The sequence below is a fragment of the Mesoplodon bidens genome (assembly GCF_964165515.1).
Source record: "Mesoplodon bidens genome assembly, chromosome: 3".
Lineage (NCBI taxonomy): Eukaryota > Metazoa > Chordata > Mammalia > Artiodactyla > Ziphiidae > Mesoplodon > Mesoplodon bidens.
In genome coordinates, this window is record NC_138178.1 from 75634578 (window position 1) to 75650493 (window position 15916).

The window sequence follows — 15916 nt, forward strand, 5'->3', positions numbered from 1 at the left end:
GGCATCTAAAAGACAAAATAAAAAAACATGGACATCTTTATGTTATTATACGGAGTTCCTATATGTAAAGTTAGCATTTTGTTTTGGAACACTTTATGTCCTTTAGTCATTAAATAGATATGGCGCTGGGGTCCCAGTGGGAAATGGCTATAGTACCAGGAAGTAACTTTTTAAAGAAAAAGTCTTCCCCTAGACAGTACTAGTAGAGAGGTATTAGGGAAATATTATTAAATGAGTAAACCAAGGGCAGCAAATGCCCTTGCCTTTTTTTGTATTTATCTTCAAAGACTTCACGGACTTTGGCAAACTGAAAATGACCCCTAAGTTTGTGGAAACCTGCATTTAGATATTTTCTACATAAAAGGTAGTTCTCAAATGTATAAACAATATTTACAAAGGTATCATGTGCACCTGTTACATATTTTCTTTGAAAATTGCAAGAAGGCATTTTAATAGCCGATATATTTTTGAAATGTTGCAGCTGAAACACAAAGGAAAAAACTATCAATATGTACAACTTGCATGGATCTTAACGGTGTTATGCAGTGTGAAAAAGGCAATTGCAAAAGGTACATACCTAATGATCCCATTTATCTAAGCATTCTCAAAATGACAAGATAACAGTCAGGGGTTAGGGGAGGGTGTGATTGCCTAGGGGCAGCCCAAGGGAGTTTCTTTGTGGTGATGCAACAGTTCTTTATCTTGACTGTGGTGGTGATGTGAACCTAGACATGTAATAAAATGTCATAGAATTATATAGGAAAACATGCAAGAGAAGGATGAGTTTATTCAAAAACAGGTGAAATCCAAGGAAGGCTTGAACTCTAGTTAATTCTTACTGTGTCAGTGTCAATTTCTGGATATTGATAATGTGTTATAGTTATGGTTGGGGGAGACTGGGTGATGGGTACACTGGATCTCTCTGTACTGTTAATGAAACTTTTTTGTGATCCTATAATTATTTCAAATTATAGTTAGAAACAAATGCCTCTGCTGAAGAAAGGATTCTAGCTACCAATCAAACATATTATGAAGCAATTTAGTCAAAGACTGGTATCCTTTCAGGAGGCAGGGCTTTTAGATATAAATGCTGCAGACTCTTGATTTAGTATATGCCTAGTAGTATTCAGGTCTGCAAGTCTTAAGGTATATAATTTAAAGCAATTCCTGTTTCCGTAACTTCTATTAAAGTTGTAGAATCAGGAAATTTTAGAGTGAGCAGGAATCTTACGAAGACTGTAGGCCAAATTTTCAGGTTACACCTCTGGGTTTTGGTATCCCCATTTGTAATATAAGGGCTATGTCCTAGACTGCCATGTCCTGAAACTTTGCAATACAAACTACAGAAACTTTAATGGTAATCTTATAAATTTTGCCTCGATATTTACTGCATGAGACAAATATGTCGATTTATGTTGATTGCAAATGTGAATGCAGAAGACTTATTTAACATCTCACACATTAAAAACACCTGGAGAGTAAATTACCTGGGTTAATTTTTACCACTTAGCTAAGGTTTAAAATCTTCCAGGACAGAGGGTCAAGGCAGTTTTCCTGAGATGACATATGTCATCTGTACAAAATATATGACTTTTGTCCGTTTGAGTATGTGTGTGGAAAGGGGAGGCTTACGTACAGGTGTTTCCCGGTATGAGTCCACTGACTGCCCACCAGACCTACTGAATCAATGCTGGAAAGGTTCTGGCCAAACAAACATGAAAACTCAGAAAGCTTTAAAGAAGTGGTCATTATTATTTGAGAATAAATGGAGAGAATGTTCTCTCAATGACCAATATAGCTTAAGCTTAATCACTCATCTCAACTACTCTTTTTCATAGAATGCTAAAAACCGATTACCTTTGGGGAAACTGAGGCCATCATAAAAACAGGCTCAGAATCCACCAGGGCTGTGCCTGGTCTGATGATATAGCACACATTTACAAAAGGATCTTAACAGCAGTAACATTTTGTCTCATGGTATTGACTTCCCTTAAGTCTGTAACAATTTAAGTCATAGTCTTACAAAAACAAAACAAAAACAAAACTAGCAACTCACAGCATCGGTGTAATCATTTTATTAACAAAAGGAACCCATGGGGTTCACACAAGAGTACAAAATACAATCTCCCCCCCTCCCCCCGGGTTAAATTGTTACATTTTTATAATAAAAATAAAAAGCTTTCATAGTTAACTTATCAAAAACATAACCCCTGCCTATTGAGTTTCTTATTGTGCAAAACAAAAACATGAAAGTAAAGTTCTGCCCATGGAAGAATTTTGTGTGCCAAAAGATGCACTTTCTCAATTTCAAAATTTTTGCATCAAAAAGAAAATTCTAAGGCCACATTTTCTTTGCAAGCTAAGCAAGAGGAGAATAAACAAGCAAATAGCAGCTAAATTTTTACCTTCATTCCCAAGTATTCTCTGTTCCAATGTAGAATCTTCTACCTTCATCAAATAATTTGATTATAGAAAGGTATGCAGTTTCAACCTACTGCTTAAGGTCAGACATACCAATATCAATTCAATAAGGCAAATCATACCTTTTAGCTATTCTCTTAAGTGCTAAAAAATCAGCTTTGTTTTAATTTGGTGGGTGCACTTCATGAGTTCTTTAAAAAAGGTGACAGAATGATCCTAGTGAAGGATTCCAGTAAGCAGTTGCTTTTCTACTTGCAGCCAGATAGATAATTAAACTTTCTCTTCCTCCATACCATTTTGTTTTGTTTCTTTTACTTGTTTTGGTATCATGGAGATGGAAAATGTCTTGACAAAACATGTAAACTACAACTCAGAGGTCAAGAAATAGCTGAAGGTGATCTTTTTTTAAAGTAAAAATAAAACTGTTTAGACAGCACATAGCTAACAAACACACAAAAACAAAGCAAAATAAAAGATCACCAAAAAGCCAGAGCAGGGAAAAAAGATTTGTGACAATTTCAATACCACAATTATTGGTAAAACAGTTTGTACTGTGATTTTCATTCAGTGGCTTAAAAGATGAAAGAACGGCTTAAGATGCTTATGTGATTACAAAGAGAGGTATGCCCAAGGGTGAAAAGTGTACGTTTACCTAATGTTTGTATAAAAATCCCTGATCAAATGTCCAACTAATTTTTACATACAAAATTTAACCTTAGAACTTTTCTATTTCTAATGGAATATACTGACTGAAAGAAAAGCTAATCGTTCAGTTGAATGAAGTACAGTATTCTGCATGGGAAGCACCAGGGTTTCCAGATCTAACCCTCAGGACATGGAGAAAACCAAAGTACTGGGCTGGTCCAAAATCTCTATCATGGGAACCCCTACCTCCCTTCTACTCAGTGTACAGAAATGCTCTCAGCTCACAAAACCAACAGATTAAAGTAAAAACAAGTGAACATGTGACTGTGACTAGGAGGGGACAGGGGGACAGGAAAAACACTGCTCAGTCTTTTAGCAGCAACACAATCTTGTTGGTCTGCATATCCTGAGGTTAAAGGATAATAAAATATTGCACCAAAACAATAAAAAAAATCACAGTTTAAACAGAATTACTAAAGAACTGGAATAACAATGAACAACACAGTGACTGCCATCAGTAGACTTGTCTCTTGACAGAAATTAAGTTTATATGACTTTTCAAAAAAATGGAAAATGTTATTTCTGCCTTGATTTGGCATTTATTTTGAAATACCCTTTGGTATACACATCTTAACTTTCAACTGATGTTAACCTTATAGATTTTGCCCTTGGTCCAGTTTCAGGTTTAGGGATAGGAGAGATGAGATTGCTACTGCAAATGAGCAGAAACTCCAAAGAAGACTTCACCGGCCTGGAGTTTTAAAACATATCTGATTCTGATAACCCCACCTGAGGTAGGCAAAAAAGGCCTTTTTTCCCCCTGTGCAGTTATCAAGGCATCCTAAGGATGCAAGTTTTTTTTTTTTTTTTTTTTTTCTTTTTTTAACCCTGTCTTTTTCTAATATGCTCCTAGGTAAATAAGACATGAGGAAAATCAAGCATGTACCCTGCTAAAGTACTTAAAGGGGATAAAAAGTGCAACTTTCAACAAAATGTGTTTTCATATTGAAGTACACCTTTCCCCTTTCAACTGACAAGCCTTTCAAGGAAGGAACTCTTTCTTGGTTTCATAATACTGTATAGCCGACTTACAAACTACCTCTTAAACTACCATTAAGAGTGTAAACTGTATTACTTCATTAGACCCTCATAAGACCATGACCTCAGAAAATGATTCTTTTAAGGACTTCAGTCCTATGGAATATGGTTAGAAATCATGAACACCCTGACACCAGAGGGTCTCGCTTCATGTTTAATTTAGTGGGCCCCTTTCCTGTTCATGCACACCCTTGTGCTACTACGTTCTCCAAAATCAAGCCTCCTCCCAATGCGTCCATACTGCCTTAAAGCTGAGGATACATCTGTTCTACTTTGAGAAACCTTTGTATTGATATGCACGCATAGTGTTTTCACTGTTTACAGGCACCTTTCTCTTGGGTCGGCATAGGCACTCTTCACTTACTCTATCACCATCAGGACTTCCATTACATTCTGTGACTTTTCACATCTTTGTCCCATAGTTCTAAAGGGATACAAGACCACATCACAAACTTGTGCAACAATCCTGTTGGCCCACTGGAAAGTTCACACATTCTTTAATTTCTATCACCTTCAGTCTTGATGTTCATTTATGTTCTTAAGCTAATCTTCCCTCCCTCTTCCCCAAAAAGGCAGGGGGAAAGAACCAACATTCTAATTTGGTGATGAACACAGTGATTTCTGAAATATGTTCAGAGAATGAAGGAAACAGGCTGGGTCTCTTCTACATCACTAGGATGTGGATCAACCTGCAAAAACGAGCAGACCAAGATTACTACTGCAGCATTCTTTAACGTGATTCTAGTATCTATTTCTAATTACATGGTCATAAGCCAAACTGCTTAAAGCCTATTATTAAGAAGTCCCAGTAGGCCACTTAAGTTCTCTGTATTCCATGGCCTTAAAGGCAATCCACGGTACTCTACATGTACGCTAGAGAGTACCAAGAGAACACTGCAAAATGTGGTAAGTGGATCAGTGATTATCTATCACCATCGTAAAAATTTTTTTGTATGTATCCTCTACTAACTGGGAGTCAAAAGCAGACATAGAGGATTATTTACAAACAGCACAACACAAGTCTAATTTTCTTTTGCTTTGTTTACCTCTGAATAAAGAGGCGGAGGCTGAAATCTGAATTCCTGAATGCAGGCAAACATAGGACAGCACGACTCCCCCTCACAGTTAGGGGGTTGAGGGTAAGGAGGAACGTGTCTAGAGAATTCTTCCTCTGACACCACGTCTGCATAATTTGGTGGTGCTGAAACAAAAAAGGAGTTGGCTCTAAGAAATCCAGGCAAAAACTAATTACATTACTCTCTTCTGAACTCTTACAGGAACAAGAAACTTAGCTTAATTTGAAGATAAAACATTGGTACTTTTTCCTCTAAGCAGGAAGTTTTTGTGCCCATTACAACAAAAAAATATTCAGTAGACTCTGCTTTTATTGAAGTACTATTAACATTGATTTATATTCTGAGACATGTGTGTTTTAGTCTAGGTTAAAAAAAAAATCATTGAAAGTGGCTACGGAAAATACCAACATAACACACTACACTCTTATTCTGATTATTTCCCATTCTTCTACTGTTATAAATAGGAATCAGGAGATATAGATTGTATTTCTGGATCTGCCATTAAGAGCTTTCTGTCTTGGATAAGCTAAACTCTCAAAGTCCCTTCTGGGAATAATGTTTTATGATATTAAGTAATAAAAAGAGTAAGGACAGTTGTAGTGGCAGCAGTAATTATCATTTGAGCATTTCCTATCTCATATGTCCTGTGCTTAAGTACTCTATGTGTAAAGCTGCATTCTGAAAGAACCTCATAACATTTTACCTTCAGGCTGTTCTGGCAGAGTCAGCGTCAACCAGCTCATATCCATAAAAAACTGGCTGGCAATGCTGGAGTTTCTGCTGCCAAAACCATTGTATGGAACCGTGCCAATCACTAAGGGCAGCTCAAGCATCAATTTTTTAGCACCAGGAATGTGAATATACACCTAATACGCCAAAAAACAAAACAACAACAAAAAGAGAGAGAGAAAGGCACAAATATGTTAACCTCATATAAATAACCAGATTAATTTTTCATAGAAAAAATGCTTTTGTTGTCTGCTATCACCCCCAACACAACTGTAAATTGTCCTGATGAATAAAATGAAGAACAAACTAAATGAAGAGCCCACGAAATACAGTGAATGCTCTGTGATGGGGAAGTGTGGCCTTAATACACTTCATTGTAAGTGAGCACAGCTTACACAGAACCATAGAAAGTTACTTATGTCTTCAACATAGCAGCCCTACTACATCTTCATTCTTCCATGTTATTTAATTAAAAACCTCAGAGGGGGGGCTTCCCTGGTGGCGCAGTGGTTGAGAGTCCACCTGCCGATGCAGGGGACACAGGTTCGTGCCCCTGTCCGGGAAGAACCCACATGCTGCGGAGCGGCTGGGCCCGTGAGCCACGGCTGCTGAGCCTGCGCGTCCGGAGCCTGTGCTCCACAACGGGAGAGGCCACAACAGTGAGAGGCCTGCGTACCACAAAAAAAAAAAAAAAAAAAAAAAAAAAAAAACCTCAGGGGGATAGTTTTTGATTAAAAAACAAAGGCCAATCTTCATATATTCCACAATTTGTTGTAATGCTGACATAAAATGACATTTTCCTGGGTATTAAGGTACATCTTCTCAGTAACATGGCACCAGGTATGGCTCCATGCTACATCTTTAATTTCACCAAGCACCGTGCTCACAGCTAAGGAGTAGTCCACTCGGATGATGCAGCAGTCCAGGATGGACGGCGTCACGGGCGGGATCTTGAGGGTCTTCCCGTTCCAGGTGTCCGTGCTCCCGGAGGCGATGTGGTTCCCGCGCACGTGGGCCACCATGAGCCGCACGGTCTTCGTTTTCCCGCTGGCCAGGTACGTCTGCGTCTGGAAAATGGCAGCTTTGGGAACAATCAGACGAGAGGAACAATTCTCTATTTCTGCATAGATTGGAATAGCTTCTCCTAAAAAGAAAACAAAAGCACCTTCAGAGACCCTTGAGGAAATTCTCTCCACAGTGGAACAAAGCTGTTACTGATGAAAGCTGAAATGTGGCAATGCTGCTTTAACAAGTTGAGAAGCCTCACGGAAAACCTACATTGCAAATCTGAGTCAGAGAAGTGAAAATTTATGGCAGTCTGTGGTAGATAGTGTTTTCTTACTATTGCATGATTCACTTTTCTAATGTAGCAATATTAGGCTACCAATTCTAAAGATCTGTAAATGACCAGTATCTATAAAAGTTAAGAGAAGACATACAAATAAATGATTCAGTACTACGTTAAGTACAGAAGATCACTAACAAACTCATTAGTGCCTAACAAATTAAAATCTTCCCAACAGAAGAACAAAGTCTTCCCATTTTAGGAATTGATAAATACAAATAAAGCAATGGATGGAGTAGGCAAGTTTTACACCCACATTACACATCCATTCCATACCGTATTCATTTCCAACAAGCCAGAACCCTGGAGTGGGGGCCAAATCCACTGGATGGAATTGGGCCCTTCACAGATTGTTGTTCTGATATCAGTCTGACTGTTAAGAGTGTCAATGTTCTACATTCTAGACCCTCCCATATATTTGAATTCCCAGCATGGAGTCAGAATGCCTAACAGTATTTTCATATGACAACAGCTCTCTTCTGAGCAACACTGCTCGGAACAGTTTTTTGCAACATTAAAATAAAATGCTGGCATTTTCCCACTCTACTGGTTTTAGTCTTTGTTACGAAAGTACCAGGACTGAGGTCAGAAATACCAGGATTATTGGAATCCACTCATCTATTTAAAAATATTTAAATATCAATTATTTATACTAGAACCAGACAACTGTATTATTCATGTTTTAAAATAGTATATACTTGGTAAATTACAAAACACTATTAAAAATCACTTACAATTAGCTAATAAAATGAGTGAATATTGCATTTGGATTTTTAAACAGTTTGCTTACCATTACAGTATCCCTTTCTTTCAATTTTGGCACTCAGCGAGACTGGACCAGAAGTGAAAAACCAACAGCCAACCATTTTCTCTTGCGTTTTTAATACAGGGGTCTTGAAAAGTTCAAATAATAAAAATAATTAAACTGGTCTAGAAAACTCATAGAACTTAAAGTTATGTCATTTTTTATTAAACAGTTGTACAGCAATGTCTTCCAAAAAACAACAAATCAACCTTTCTTATCTTCCTGCGACAAACTAGATAAAATACTTAAAGACAAAGCATTAAACATCATTCCCGGGGCTTCGCTCGTGGCACAGTGGTTGAGAGTCCTCCTGCCGATGCAGGGGACGCGGGTTCGTGCCCCGGTCCGGGAAGATCCCACATGCTGCGTAGCGGCTGGGCCAGTGAGCCATGGCCGCTGAGTCTGCACGTCCAGAGCCTGTGCTCTGCAACGGGAGAGGCCACAACAGTGAGAGGCCCGTGTACCGCAAAACAAAAAAAAAAAAGAAAAAAAACCTGTAGTAGTACCTATTAATATGACAGAACTACTTTTTTTTTTTTAAAGACTTTATGTGTAGATCAGGAAAAGGAGAAATGGTATAAAAATCAATAATCAGAATGTTCTTTTTGTCTTGGCATTTAAAATGTGGAATAAGTTAACAGCCTTTTTTCCTTACTTCAAAATGCATTATCAGGCAGAAATTTCAAGTGTCCTTAACTTAGAATGATTTTGGGGTTTTGTGTAACAGCAGTGCAATAACACACCTAGTGTAATGGATCTAAAAGGTTATTGAACTCACCACCCCACTTTCTATTCTACAGTAGCAAGATAAGCGATACAAGATGCTTATATAATACTGTTTATAAAACAGTATTATAAAATACTGTTTAAAATGCTCAGTTTACAAGACGCACAAACCAAAAGTTCACTGTAAAACCCAAAGTTGCAATATTTTTTTCAATTATAAAAGGATAGTAAAGGACAAATAGTATCTCTTTTTGCCAAAAAATAAAATATCTTTAAATTATTTGCCACAATGGCCCCATAAATAGTTTAGAATTAGTCAGCCACCCAATCCTAAGTAGTTTTTAGAAACACAAAGCAGTTATTAGCATCATCAATTTTCAAAATAGGTGCTGAGCAGGTGATAAGTCATAAGTCATAGTTATAAGCTGGGTCAGCTGGGTCTGGCTATTGTACGATTTTGGCCACAAGGGACCATGCAACTAGGGCATATCTGTTACATTTTTATAATCTAAAGGTGAACATCAGAGTAAATTCTATTTCATTTCTGTGTGGAAGTAGAGTTAAACAACTTTTAACTCCTGTTTCTTTTCCTGATCTTTAAAAACACTGGCTAGAAAGAGAAACCTCCAATACTAAAAATATATCTCTGTAACTTCAGTATCATGATGGAAAGTTTAAATTATGAAGTAAAAAATCATTCATTCATATTTAAATGAAGAACCATTAGGTCCTAGTAGCTATCATGAAAGTACAAGGTATAATTTTATATTATTTTGATAATATGGGTTTAGATAAAAGAATCTAGCTCATTAACTCCCATCTTGCCTATTCTGTTGTTACTTATAGCCTAATCTTTCTTATCAGCCTACAGTATTTCTGGTGATTATTAGAAGTTCAATGCTTTAATGTGGCCAAATCTGTCATAAGGAAATGATAAGTGAAAGGGTCTCCAGAGCAGCTGCATGCACTTACTTAATGTTAGAAAATGACATGCAAAATGCAAGGAGACACAGCATAATGGCCTGAGCTTCAATAACAGGCTGGGCGTGATTAATACTCTTCCATAATTACTGTTCCTCAACCTGCTATTAGCGAAGAGTTTAGAATACCACAGCCCTGTGAATGTGGCTGCTCTGGGAAAAGTAACTACTCTGTGTGTGTGCATTATTATTATTAAGCCTTATTAATGCATTTTAAGCCCATGTAACTTTCTGGCAAAAGAAGCCCTGAACAACAGGGACACAATCAATAGTACTAACACCACAATTTGTAATTTGCCCAACTTAGAATCACATATTTATAGTGAATGCCTATGGGTTATAAGATTGTATCGGAAAGTGACAGGACAGGCTGCTATCAGACTTGCTAAATGTAGAGACCACAGTTGAAAGGAAGGAGGATGGAAGGGAAGGAGGAAAAGGGGAAGGAGGAAGAGAAGGAAGAAGAACTTACTAGTAATGCTGGTGTGTTGACATCGATGTGACTGACGACCTGGAGTTCCCGCTTAATGCTCTGATCAGGTGCCTGGGGTCGTTCCAAAACTGCTCTCACACAGTACTGAATACTTCCATATTTCCCGGAGAATGAGGTTACCAAAGGTCTGAAATAAACCAAAGAGATGACTTTTTAACTTTGTTTTTCAGTTTAACAAAACTGGGAAAAGCCCTTAAAATGTCGGGGGGGGGGATTTTTGTTGTTTTTTTTGTTTTTTAAAAAAAAGGTGAGCGGGGTTAGGTCTACTCAGGGGTTACTCAGGATAAACATGCACACCTGAATGTCAGAAGGTACTTGGTGCCCATACAACTGGATAGACAGGCTGGAGGGAAAGGAAATCCCCAGTTATTTCACTTACTCAGATGGAAGTTGGAAGCTAAATGGAAATTCATGTTTTCCAGGCTGTAGTAAGAGGATGCCTTCACCTGAAAAAGAGAATACATTTTATTTTTACTAAGGTTCACATTACATCAAGAATTTTCACAATGTAAATCATAGTTTTTTTAAAAGCTTTTCCTAGCTATATATAACACTGAATATACGTCAAAAAGTACATTAAACTGAGATTTAGAGAATTAAATTTTGAATCAACTTTTACCAAGTTTAATCAATTTCAAACCACATATATATATGTATGTATATACATATGTAACTTCTATCTGCAAATAGACCAATTATACAATCACCATAAAATGCCAGAGCTCCCATATACATATATATGTGTATACAACCACATACACATACATACCTACATATACACAAACATTTATTTCCCCCACTTGTATACTAGCATGAGTATACTAATGTTAGTATACTATTATACTAACATGAGGTACCAATATTAAACTGGACTTAAAATTAATCTAGAAAAAAATAGATCTATTTATTTTGGGTATACCACAAAAATCAGACTAAATATTCTTTGGGCAGAGATGGAAAAGGAGAGGAAAAATTTACTTGGAATATTATGAATACTGAATACTAAATAGCCAAACCAACAGGACAAATTATTAGGCAGGAGTCATTACTGATTAATAGGAGATGTTGTTTAACTTGGGATATGGAGTGGGCCTGGCCAAGCATGGCCACGACTCCTTCCTCCTGCTCTGGGGTCAGCCAGCCCCATTCATTTCACGCAGAGGCTTATCCTTGACTGTGAGAAGGCCAGTAGGCAGGGTGTGGATGGACTTAGCAAGGCCAGAGGCTCTGCTGGAGCCCTGCTGAGTGCAGTGACTGTATCGTTCAGATCTGAAGCCAACTCCAGGGCCATCAGTGTTGGTTGGGTGGCTCCCCAGAGATACTTACAAATGTTCCCTTCATTTTATGTGCATAGATTCAAGTTTAGAACTAAATTCCCTCATCAAGGGTGGGATGATTAAGATGAAGAAAGTACAGAACAGACTGAGAACTTTCTCTGAGATATGCCTGCTCAGTAGATACGAAATGGAGATTTCTACTGTAACCATTCATTAAAAAAAATTTAAAGGCCAGAAATCACTAGTGAAATGGGATAATTTTTCATTTAGATACTAGAGTTCTAAGACCGTCATCAACTCAGTTAACATTTCAACCTTATACTTTAAGAAAACAGGAATGCATTACTGGCCCATTAAGTCTCCTGAATCTATCTCCAATTTTCAATGTGTAATATATTAGAAAAAAAAAGCCTTACAAGTATTTGCCACTTAAGATCATTCAAATAGAAATACTCAACAGGTGGGTGACTTGGAGGCTAAGTGAATAAGTCATAGGGACGTGAGACCATATTAAATGACAGTGACAGAGTGAGTCCCAGAGCTCAGGTGTGTCCAGAGCCGCCCTATAAGCCCCAGCAGTGCTACAGCACTGGAATCAGGGAAGCCTCTCCATTTTATAGCTATCAGATACTAGGCTCAAGGAATCCCAACACTCCTTAGAGCTGGGCTAAAGTTCTAATTTGTAATCATTAGATTACTGAATATGACAAAGTGCTTGAAATGTTTAAAAATGTGGATTTCATTTATGTTCAAAATTTACAGTGCTTAAATGTCAAGCACAAAGCTGATACAAAATGGATACAAAGCTAAATAACTTCAATCCCCAAACAGACATAGGGAAGAAAGGAGGCTATAGACACTTGTACACAAGTAATGACCCTAGCATGCTGGAGTACATGGCAGTGGCGGGGGCATCTTGAGGACCACTTCTGCTGTTGAAGTAAGGGTTGGCATGGAAACAAGTGAGAAGGGGTTTAGATGAAGGGAAAGGAATGAGGCAGAGCATGACAGGCAAGTGTGAAGAACAGAGGTGCACAGCACATTGGAAGAGGTTGAGAGAGAGATGAAGTTCCCTCTTCAGAGAAAAAACAAATCAACATAGGAACTAGAACATTTAAAATGAGACTTTCAACTACCTCAAAACATAAACAGGAAAAAATTTTGAGAAAGTTGATAAACCTGGGTTATGGTATTTGGAATCAAATCTTTGCTTGCTTGCTTTCTCTTGTTTATTTATTAATTTTTAATTAAGAAGGTCCACAAGCTGAATCATGTGCCCATTTCTGCTCTCATAGTTTATTACCTTTGTCTTATGCAATGAGAACTACAATGTCACAAGATGTTTCATTCGCTCATGGTGCTTCAGCCCAAACTCATAATTCAGAGCACTGGTGAGCATGGGAGCTAGAAGACCACCACAGAGGCAGATTGGGGCTCAGGAAGGGCTAGGAACGCGCACAAGGTCATACTCCTAGTGTGCGACCAAGATGTGAAACCAACTCTCTGATGTGTCTTGTCTTTCTACCATAATTATTGAATAAAAATATGAAGAAAATCAATCACCATGATAGCAAGTAGTTAGATTAATAATGCCGAAAAATTATCCAGTAGGTTTTTTGAAAATAGATCCCACAGCCATACTTCCTGAATATCTGGATTTCTAAAAATCTCTTCAGGTACCTGAAATTCAGCTAGGTTTTGGAATTAAATGAACCTAAGAGTCTACAACTATGTAAAGTTTCTAGCCTCTTCCAAGCTACAGATATTAGGAGTGATTTTTTTTCTCAATGAAATCAACTAAAACAGACCATGATTTTACTTTTTGCAGAGGTTTGTTATGATACATTCTAAAACAAGCTAAGATTTTCAGGTTGTCTAGGGTTAGCCATTCTATTCCGTTAGAATGACAAGACAAAACCTGACTTGTGAATCAAACACTATTTGATAGCCCAGATTTTACCAAAGCGTTTTTTTTACTTCGAATCCCAGGTCCAACTGCTATTAATCTTACATCTATTTACTGAGTAGTTATGGGCACAGAGATACAGAGTCCAAAGTCCTGGACAAAAAACCAATTCCCTCTTCCATTGCCCTTGACTCCAGTCAGCCATCTTGAAAATCTGTGTTGTCTGTTACCTTGGGGTAGGCATGTAGAGGTTGATTCTGGAAACCATATTGATGAAAGGGCATAAGGCAGGTAAGAACTGTCACCTAACATACTGCACTTGTTAATCCAAAAGAGGGCTTTGGTTCATACATGTTTTCCTCACCAGTTTTTGGGATTACTCGATTCTCACATACCTTGAGGATTTAACTGTGAACAGTCTACTTCACAGCAGGACAAGGAAAAACTGCACTTACTACTGATTTTTGTATAATACATAGCAAGGGTTAAACACGGATATGCTGTATTTTATTCTTCAAGCGCCGAGAGTCTATACCATTATTTATTTTACAGATAAATGCTGAAGCTGATGAGGCAGAAAAGTAAAATAGTTTAAAGTAGCTCCTACCAACTGAAAGAAGACTAAGACTCACCGTTCCTAGTATCTTTTTGCACCTAATATTGATAGAATACCCATGTAGTGAGCTTCCACATGGGCACTTTTAATAGTGTAAAAGCCTACACTATAACTGGACTTCACAAGAAGGGTCATCGTTCTTCCAGAAACTCTTACAGTGCCCAGATCCCATTGTCACTAAAGGTCTATGGGGGTGGGCTAGGGGAGGAAGAGAATGCAAAGGAAACAAAAAGAAGCGAAAAATAAATACAAAGAAAGTAAGACAGACGTAGAACTCTTAAGTTACCGCACTCCCCAAAGGAGGGAAACCAAGTATGATGATCAAGTCAAAAAGCACTTCCTTTGAACTCGTAACGCTCAGGAACTACTTCCCTCCTCCTAAGACTGAGGTTTTGCTAACTCATCATGAACCAAGAACTAGCATCTAGAGACGGGGCGGGGGAGAAGGGGCCCCCATAAACTGAGCACCCGAGAATGGAACCTCGTAAACTCTGGTTCCGCCCTCCACTCCTTAGACCACAAGAGAAGGAACCTAAATCCCCAGATCCTTGATTCCTGACTGCTCATCACAGGTTCCCATGGCAACGGCTCACTCCCAGAGCTGTCCTAGATGGTCCTGGGACCCTGGCGGCAGTCAGACCCCAGCGAGCCAGGGTCGGGGCGCCAGCAAAGGTGAGCACCATCTCCCCGGTGCTGTGAGGTGGGGGGCGCAGGCATTGTTGCCCGCCCGTCAAGGCGACCAAACTGAGGCCAGCTACCCCGTGGGCGGACCCCCCGCCCACCCAGCCGGTGGGCATCTGCCGGCGCGCCCTCTCCCAGTCCCGCCAGCCCCACTCCGGGGCCGTGGCCCGCGCTCACCGGCCGGGGGCTCGCGCAGGCTCAGGCGCACGTTCAAGTACTCCACCTCCGAGGCGGCTGCCGGGGCAGCGGCGCCGGCGAACGGGCCCCAGGCGGCGGTGGCGCGACCCTGGGCCTCCAGGCGCAGCGCGCGGAGGGTCACCGGCTCGGCAGCCTCCAGCAGCACGTGCCCTGCCACCGTATCGCCGCTCGAGTAGCAGCCCTTGCGCTCGTCCTCGAACACCAGACCTAGACTCTTCACGCGGCCCTCGGAGCCCACCACCGCCGCGGACCCCGCCTCACCGCCCATCCTACCGGCCGACGCGGCCGCACCAAGGACGTCGGCAGCGGCCCGGAGCCGGGGTCGCGAGCGGAGCGGCGCCGCTGTCACGGGCGCCAGCTCACGCCGAGGGCCCGCTCGGCCACTTTGCGGTGCCCGGTGGAGCCCCGGTGAGCCGTAGGGCCTGTCGCTTTAACAAACCCAGCTGGGAATGGAAAAGGGCCGGGACAACCCACCCCCGGCGCGCGCCCATAGGCTGGCTGTGAGCCGCGCGGCGTGCTGATTGGTTGTAAATGGCTACTGAGTCATTTCATTGGCGCCGCCGCTCACGGGCTAGCGCAGGAAGGCAGTGCGTGATCAGGGAGTGGTAACCAATCAGAGTTCGCGGGTGTACACGTGCACAGGCCATTTATTGGCTGGGGCAAGGCACAGTCCTGGGGCACTGACCAATAGTGAGGCGGTGCGCCCATGTGGACAGATAGTGGGGAACAATATTAGTTAGGGAGGGGGCGGAACCGGGAATCTCAGGCTCGCGGCGTGTCAGCCGTTCCTATGGCTACAGACGGAGGCGGGGTTTCTAGCAGCTTGGGAACTGTTTTGCGGGAGTCAGGGGGCTTCACACTAGAATGTGAGGTTGTGGCTGCAACCAGCTTGTGTTTATGATTACATCTGCAATACTTGA

The 15916-nt window shown here is 40.3% G+C and overlaps 1 protein-coding gene across 1 annotated transcript; it reads right to left on the reverse strand.

The window, feature by feature from the left end:
• Positions 1–2060: 2060 nt before the first annotated feature.
• ARRDC4 (arrestin domain containing 4) lies at positions 2061–15429 on the reverse strand. The gene is made up of 8 exons (XM_081227788.1): positions 14976–15429; positions 10698–10764; positions 10298–10445; positions 8105–8207; positions 6857–7113; positions 5944–6106; positions 5211–5365; positions 2061–4853 (listed from the first exon to the last, which is right to left on the reverse strand). Exons 1-8 carry the CDS (start codon positions 15262–15264, stop codon positions 4797–4799), a joined length of 1239 nt encoding a protein of 412 aa, XP_081083914.1. The 5' UTR covers positions 15265–15429; the 3' UTR covers positions 2061–4796.
• Positions 15430–15916: the final 487 nt, after the last annotated feature.